We start from the raw sequence: 8,543 nt of genomic DNA, 5'->3' as shown, positions 1-8,543 counted from the left end.
AAATTACTACTATTTTTTTGAATTTTTATTATATATAAATAATTTTTAAATTAATATAAATAAAATTAACCCATTTATTCTTAAGGAAATTGTTTTAGTACTTTAAGAGCTCTCTCTCTCTCTCTGTTTTAGTACTTTAAGAGCTCTCTCTCTCTCTCTATATATATATATTATATATTATATATAGGCTATATATAAATCCTATATCTCGTTCACAAAATAAATAATTTTAATTATTCTTGAGTTAAATAAGAGCTTTATATTTATTTAGACGAATATTAATCTTAATAGAATTAAATCTTTATTATGTACAATTGTTTCTTTTGTTGTCTTTAGAGTTTAAAAACCGTTTACTATTGTTCTGATTGTCTTTTGAATCTTGGAAACTGTGCTTCATTAAAAGTTTAATTGAAGTGAACAGTGCAATAATCTGTAAAATAATTTTGTTAAACTCATATATGTATATATAAAATAACAATATAATAGCTGATATCAGAATAATTAGTGAATTGTCTAAATTTGTAAATCAACGAAAACGAAAAACTCGAAAACTTTATTTAATGCATTAAATTTAAAATTGCAATTAAAATATTTACCTGTAAAATAAAAATTGTTCCATATATTCCTCTATAAATAGCCAATCTCGTGTCTATGTATCTTAACGATTTTTCAACACAGCCAACTCCTAACTATACGTTTTCAAGATTTGTGGGATAATTCGAATAAAATTAAGAAATATTTAAATTATTTCAACTAAAAAACTACAAAATATATTTATGTAAAATTTCATAAATTTGTAATTAAGCATAAAATTAACACGTTTCAAGTGTAGGTGTTGTCATTAATAATAACAATAATAATAATAATAAATACCGTAAGATTTTAATTTAGTCTACGAGAAAGTGATGTAAGTTTTCGAAAACCTTAAGGTACTTATAATCAATCAATTTAATATTTAACAAAAAAGTCAAGAGACGTTTCTAACATAAATCCATCATTTCGATTATGTGATCCAAGTCTTACAGTGGCATTCCGAGAGTACTTACGACCTCTGTTCCCAACACTAGGCCCAATAAAAATTTGAAAACGTAAAAAAGAACAAGGAGTAAAACTAAAAACATGTATGGAAATAAAAGCAGTGAATTATCGGTATTATAAAAACGAGTTACGTAAACGTTTCACGGAGAATAAAATATATTTTATAACATTTTTTAAAGGTACGATAATCGCGATACAACCCAAGTTGAAAAAATTTAGCGGAATTCGGAGAAGGAAAAAAAAGAACCTACCGACGATACACCTACGCAATTCCGGTTACGCCAAATAAAGATAAGTCGAAGTTTCGATATCTAATAGCAACGGCAGGCTTATGTCGCATCTTCCGACATCGACGTTGCATCCGTTAGCACTTGCGATTTGCCGCATAATGCTACGTTTACGTAGACTGGAGAGGAGAAAAATTCAGCCAACCCAAGTCACGCACCTACGGGAGTTCTCGCCTGGTTTTCCCTTTGCGTTGGTGCAAAAGAGGGCAGCAAAAGTCCGATGAATTTACCATGAAGTGAAGTTAAAGAAGAATAAAACAAAACTACTCTATTAAAATTTTATTCCTCTTATTTCTGACTCCCCCGTGAATTTTTTGAGACTTATCCGGCCATTTTCTTCACCTTCTTTATCGTCGCCATTTTACTGTTGTCGTTGGGAGAAAGGCAGACTGCCTGTGCCAACTCGAGAGAAAGAAGAGAAATACAAGGGTTCAAGTCTTCGGTACTAAACAAAATAGTGCATTTCTGGCCTTTTCCTCTGTTGAGTTGTTATGTTCTGCATAAAGTGCATGGCCATTGCGAATTCTGAATCCAAAAATTTTCTTTCGTATGTTTTTCTTCTTCTTGCGCAGCCTAAAGCTGGACCCTATTCTAATAATTTGGATGGCAATAATTATTGTAATTTATTAGAATAGGTTAGGTTAAAACGTGCGTCCCCGCTGTTTCAGAGACGAGCCGTCATGTTCGCTACCATAGGTAACGTTAACCAAGAAAAAAAAACAAACAAGTTTAAATATGCATTCTTAATATATTTCGACTTCAATCATTTGATTTTCCTACGGGGATTATTTTTGAAATTTTTTATACGTTTACTTGATTCGTGTTTGTTAAGATATGGCAACGCAACATTTGGGCGATCTGCCTACGGAGGATGCCTTCCGGGAGCTCTTTTAAGGGGAACTATTTAGGCGTTACAGACGTGGAGAAAACCCGTCCGAGCGAGGCGCGAACCCACGACCGAACTCCCGGTGTTCAGGGTACGAAGACCGCTTGGTCACTGGTGGGCGAGTAGATTCGTAAATATTGAAGTTTGAAGAACCGTTATAGAAATTGGTGCCGCAGCTGGTCGTTTGGAAAAACAATCATTCTGAACATCTATGTAAAGGTTAAGGTTTAGTTTCTTGATAAAATAGACAACAAGATAAAATATTTTAAATGTATACTGTACATATACTGTGTCGGTTATCCAGCTTTTTTGCTTACGTAAAATATTTGACACAACATTATGATAATTCGTCTTTATGTAAGTTATTTATATTAATAACATTTTACAAATGAAACACTATCCGTAAAATATTTTTTCGGTGTTATTATTGCTCTGAATGGCTTGTATTCTAGCGTTTTTCTGGCGTTAATACATGGTTAATACATTATTCTAAGTAATCAAATTTTGAACTATATTGTGTCAAAACACCATTATGCGTTAAAGAAATGATGAATTTTTCAATTCTTGATATCAGATTACCTAATAAGAGAAGAAAGAAGAGTAAAAACAAGTAGCTACAAATAATCAATTGTTGTAATTTCTGTGAATCAAAATGTCACAGGAACTAACAACAATTAATTAATTTTATTTTTATAAGCTAATTGTAATTCTCGGTCTTCAAATCGGTGCTTCATTGATGACATATGGAAGTTCAATTGCATTGCATCGTAATTGTGAATTGCTTTTGATTCGATACTGGGCGACACTATCTTTATAATTTATGGTCGGTATGTATACATAGTTATCTCAGAGGAACTAACGTTATCGTGTACGGGAGTGACTTTTCTGAACATTACTGTAAAAATTATTAGTATAGCATAAAAAGCAGTCACAATTTAAAATATTGAAATATATAATAAATTTGAGGAAACTGTTGAATGTAATACAGTATGATTTTTAATTAACGCGATACTTTAAAAAAAGGTTGAAAAACACTGGTTTAATCACATGGCATGCTTGAACCTATAATTAAATTTTTGCGGCACAAATTTCCGCGGTAAAATCACGTGATTTAAAGTTGTGTTTGTAAACATACTATCGCCATATTACTTGCCACTTAATTCTTTTTGTCTATATATTTATTTATTTATTTATAAAGAAAAAACACTGTGGCCATTAAGCCTTTTTCAAGTGTCTTCAGAAAGTTTGAATTAAATAAAATAGTATTATTGCTCTTTAAAATAGCAACAGGTTACAACGATAGTTATTTAAATTAATAATTTTTATTTACATAAAAAAGCAATTAACATTAAGTCTTAATATGCATTTAAAAGTGGCATGATAATTGTGTAGAAACCTGCCCAATATCCCGCTATTTCTAAGTTAAAAATTAACTTGAACTAAATATGGGAAGTTATAGATAAATTTTTGATTTAAAGAAAATTTTATCTAAAATGAAATAACCCGGTGTTATGCTCATATAATTTTGCTTGTGAATACCTCTATATTTTTTTACTACATTATGTATACCTTTATTCATTATAACAATGAATAACTCGTATAATCAATTTAAAGAAGTTTTAATTTTGATATGTACACTTATTGTTCTTTGGACTTTTTTTCCCAAAATAGTTTATTTAATAATCTTCAAAATTTTTCGCGGCATACTTAGAATCTTCCCATGTCACACCGGTTGAAAATCACTGCTTTAAACTTTAATAACTTTTTATCTGAATGAGATAGATATAAAATTCAAAAGGTACTATATAGTGTACTATATTAATGATTGATTAATGATTATTCAGTCATTTTCAAAATACTGGCACTCACTTTACAACAACATGTGTATAATTATTGTAAAAAATTATCATCAAAATTCTAATTCTCCAATTGGTGTTATATCAATGTACTAACAGGTCGGCTATCGGTGTTAGCAGAATTATTGGACCATTCTTCAAAAAGAACATTACTTCTGCTGCATATGTTAAATTATTGAGAAGTTTTATCCCAAAATACTTGTTGGGCATAAATCAAGCAGGACGATGGTTTTTAAAAGCCTTTACAGCATGTTTCAGAAGCATATAATCGGATTGGATTATGAAAAATGTGTTGGTGGTGCTGTGGAGTAGTTGCCTTAAACCCCGAGTTAGTACGGCCGGATGGCTGAGAAATCAATGTGGCAGCCTACCTCTCTGGGGAACCCGGGATGGGTCGAAAAATCCCCAGAAATTTTTCCGGGATGAGGTCTGCCCAGATATGTCGGGCCCTGTGCCCATTATGGCCGAACCCATAATCGGCTTGCTAAAAAGAAGCCTTCTTTACGCCCTATGAACACCAACAGGGCTCTTTCCTCCCTGTTGGTGTTCACAGAGCGGAAAGACTAAAAACAGTCCGACTTAGTCCCATAAAAAGAAATTACATGGGTTTACCTTAAACATATAGTATATCACAATGCTTCTATAATTATTAAAGTGTCAATAGACAGAATAAAAAAGAAATAATGGTGATTCCAAGAAAAACCTTTATTACAAGACCTTTAAGACCATTATTCAATGTTTCAAAATCGGTTCAAAACGATTATTGCGAGCGAAGATAGTCATTGAAAACCTAATTCATTAAACAGCAATAAATTCTGTATAACATGCTTTTCGAATTTACTTTTTATCTAACGTAGTTGAAAAGTTATTAATCTTTACATTTTTGCTTGAATTAAAAATTACTCTGAACTTAGCCTATATTAGTGATAATAATTTTCAAAATTTGAATTTTAAAGAAACGAATTTTTCGTTCTCATTTTCGTTCTTCTTTGATAATTTTTTTTAATTTACAAACAAAATGTATGAAGTCCTTCATAATTAGATACAATCTCTCGCTGTGTTTTAATACAGATTTTTCGTTTATCCAAGATGTTCAAAATTTATACAAACTTTGAATGTTAAAAAATAAATATTTGTTTTTGTTTTCTTGTTGATAAAGATTGTTATTAAATTGAAATTAAGGAAATAAAGATAGAAATTATAGCATCTACAAACTAATTTTTAATATTTTTGCGACATCCTACATTTCATATTTGTTAACCTTGTTCGAATTAATCGTTTGTCATCCATTCAATATTTTTCATATTTAAAAAGTAGATAAACATTTTAAATGTCTGTAGGATTTGGACAGTAAAAAAGCTATCTGCAAATATTTTAAATTTATTTTTAGGCGTTTAGAATAGCGGGGGCTCATACTATTCAGGTTATTTGGGCTCCGGTCCGGATGGCATTCTCAGCTGTTTTGATGGATAATATTGTTTAGTTTTATTGGTGTAGGCAATGCAACACATGGGCGATCTACAGAGGGTAAAAGTGCCTCCGGGAAGTCTTTTATGGGAAACTGGCTTTTATTACTAACGTGAAGAAAACCTGGAAAACTCCACGTGGCTAGCCCATTGGCCAGGCGCAAAACCACAACTACCAGTTTTCGGAGGTTTTTATCTACTTCGGCCACTGGTGGGCCATAGTATGACGTAGTTGGACTCGTTTCGAACCTGACCGAATTGGTGATGCTCCTGCCAAGTTTAGTGACTAGGAGGCAGGAAAATGTTTTAAAAATTTCATTTGTTATTTAAATTTCATCTTCTAAGTATGTTTAATATTTTTAAAAATGTTTTACTTCTTAAACATCATTTATTATCTATTATTCAAATTGTATTCAAAGTAACATTAATTTATTTTGTTTGTTTAAGATGCAAACCTTATTTTACTATCCTCGAAACCAAAGTCTATGAAAATGTACTGTATGAAATACAATATGATATTTTGACTTGTACATTTAATCGTTAATTATAAATATTATTGAATTTTCTCAGGTAATTCGAGCTTTATAAAATGTTTGTATATGGCCTTGTTACACTTCAATATACTATATGGATATTGTTTATGGAGATTCGAATTGTCATAATTGCAATAAATAGTGATTATGTTTTTATTGTCGAAAAACGAACGAAGCATAAAATGTAAAAATGTGTCATACAAGCATTTGACAAAGAAATATTCTCTGCCAAATGTCGAATGTTCTCTATCAAGATGCTGCTTTGCACCTGTATTACAAACAATAAAATATAGATGCAGAGAAAATTTCTAAATCATCGTGCTTAATAATTTTATATATTTCAACATAAGTAATTTAGGATTTACAATATTTTTAATCTTAAAATTTACTAGTTTTAAAATGATTTTTTTACCATCAAGAAAGAAACTTAGGAAACAAATACATTAAATGATATCTAAGTTAGTAATAACTGAAATCATATATAGGCCTATACATAAATTCATATATATAAATATAAACTAAAAGAACTAGAGTAAGTAATATTAGACGACTTTAAATAATTTCTCAAGTGAATAAAAACTTTATGAATACAAAAAATTTACTTACGAATCCTTTGCACGAATATGGAACATATTTATTATCAAGATAAACGTTAGCATTTATTTCTCCACAACAACCCACCTATTTGTTGAACAAATATTAAACTATGTTTAGAGGATTAATTAAAATGTCAATAAAAAAATACAAATATTATAAATACCGTGCTTTGTATCGTATCCATAAACATCTTGTCTTCATTTGAGGACCGATAATTTGCTGTTTTATACTTAAGAACTTTACCCAAAATATCTCGAAGCTATTAAAAGAAATTATTGAAATAGGCATTTTATAAAATAAAATTCAATACATAAATACTATAAGTTTCATCTTTTTAATAGCAATAATTGCTTTTCAGTACATTTCAACTTTAGAGACTGTAGAAAATCGATTATTTAATTTATAGACTATTTATATTTCTCGGAAATATTTTCTACCATCAATTTATTATTATAACTACATATTAGATTTGACACAAAAATAATACTTACTCTTCTAGGTTTAATAAAATTATCAGAATTCGCTAATAAAATAAGGCAACTTAAAGCAAGAATCATCAAAACGAAGTTAATTAATAATATCTATAAAAGTATTGTGTTAATTGTTAGAAAAAGAATGACATTCCAAAATGTTTATTTAAAGTATAAAAGTATTTTTTACTTACAATTTTATTAATTTTCACATTTTCTAACTTTACCACAATAGTTGTACTGACAACAAACAATAGAAGACCGAGCGCTATGGCAATATACGAGATGACGAAAATAATCCAAAGATTTGCCGTATTAGGAACTGTTGATCCTTCTATTGTCAAATCATAATAGATTGCATTTATTGCTGAGTCTACAGTTATCCATATTCCTATACTAAACAAAACTACAGAGAAACACTGAAAATGAATCGAAAATATTTAATTAGAGTAAAACTTCATGTAAAGTATCATAAATATATATATCGAGGGTCGACTATATATATATACTCACTCCAAAAAAGGATTTATACATATATACTTACATTTATTTAAGCGACGTAATAAATCTCGATTAAATTTCACTTAATATTTATTAAAATTACCCGAGTTTTGCTATAAATTTATGTTATTAAAATTAAACACATCACTTAACATACACTATGTAAAAATTTATTTTATATAAAATATGTGCGTGTTTTATTATTTATTAGTATATGCAAATTAATCATTATTATTAATAATATTTAAAGCATTAATTTAAGAATTAGCTTAGAAAATATAACATTTGAAAAGATATTTTGAAACTTACCGTTAATAAAATATACAAAAATATTTGAAAAATTTTAAATTTCTTCATAGCGCATCTAAAACATTTGTAAATTGTTATTATATTTTACAATTGTTTAAAATTTCTAGTAATTTCAACAGGAAATTTTATTTATTTATTTTTATATATAAAGTCAGCAGTTTCTGTGACACGTAGTAATATCTGGTAGAATTATAAACAAAATATTCTTCGCATGCGTATTGTCGACGTAACACGTGATTACAAAGTCCCCTTTTGACAGATGATTTTTGAAATGTATTCAAGGATATTAATGTATGTGTATTCTTAGTGAATAAATATATCTTAATTTTAAACTTAAAATTATATTACGTTTAAAATTAGCTCAACGTAATTCTATTTAAAATAGTATATGTACTGTACAGTACATTTTTATAGCACATATAGAAGAAACAAATGTTTCAAATACTCCTAATTGAATTTATAATGGTGACATCTGGTGACAAATATAATAAACATTTAAGCATTATTATTTTTATTTTAAACTTGTACAGTACTTTCAAATTTCAATTTTTATATTATTATTTATAATAATAATAATAATAACTGTTTTTCGTTTACCAA

General features: G+C 28.8%; 1 protein-coding gene across 1 annotated transcript; it reads right to left on the bottom strand.

The window, feature by feature from the left end:
• Positions 1-284: 284 nt before the first annotated feature.
• On the bottom strand, positions 285-8,153 carry LOC136976782 (uncharacterized). The gene is made up of 7 exons (XM_067272147.1): positions 7,944-8,153; positions 7,328-7,552; positions 7,155-7,244; positions 6,827-6,922; positions 6,673-6,747; positions 597-689; positions 285-430 (listed from the first exon to the last, which is right to left on the bottom strand). Exons 1-7 carry the CDS (start codon positions 7,989-7,991, stop codon positions 305-307), a joined length of 753 nt encoding a protein of 250 aa, XP_067128248.1. The 5' UTR covers positions 7,992-8,153; the 3' UTR covers positions 285-304.
• Between the last annotated feature and the right edge of the window lie 390 nt (positions 8,154-8,543).

This window comes from Centruroides vittatus, unplaced genomic scaffold, assembly GCF_030686945.1.
Source record: "Centruroides vittatus isolate TY-2023 unplaced genomic scaffold, ASM3068694v2 contig_424, whole genome shotgun sequence".
Classification (NCBI taxonomy): domain Eukaryota; kingdom Metazoa; phylum Arthropoda; class Arachnida; order Scorpiones; family Buthidae; genus Centruroides; species Centruroides vittatus.
This window is presented reverse-complemented; position numbering and strand designations above follow the sequence as displayed.

What these genes read in the sequence shown, in the direction of transcription:
- LOC136976782 (XM_067272147.1), bottom strand. Translation starts at nt 7,991, where the DNA reads ATGAAGAAATTTAAAATTTTTCAAATATTTTTGTATATTTTATTAACG. An exon ending in TTTTGTATATTTTATTAACG is followed by an intron (nt 7,553 to 7,943) that starts GTAAGTTTCAAA and finishes ATTCATTTTCAG; the next exon opens with TGTTTCTCTGTAGTTTTGTT. An exon ending in GAACAATTTTTATTTTACAG is followed by an intron (nt 431 to 596) that starts GTAAATATTTTA and finishes ATTATTTTACAG; the next exon opens with ATTATTGCACTGTTCACTTC.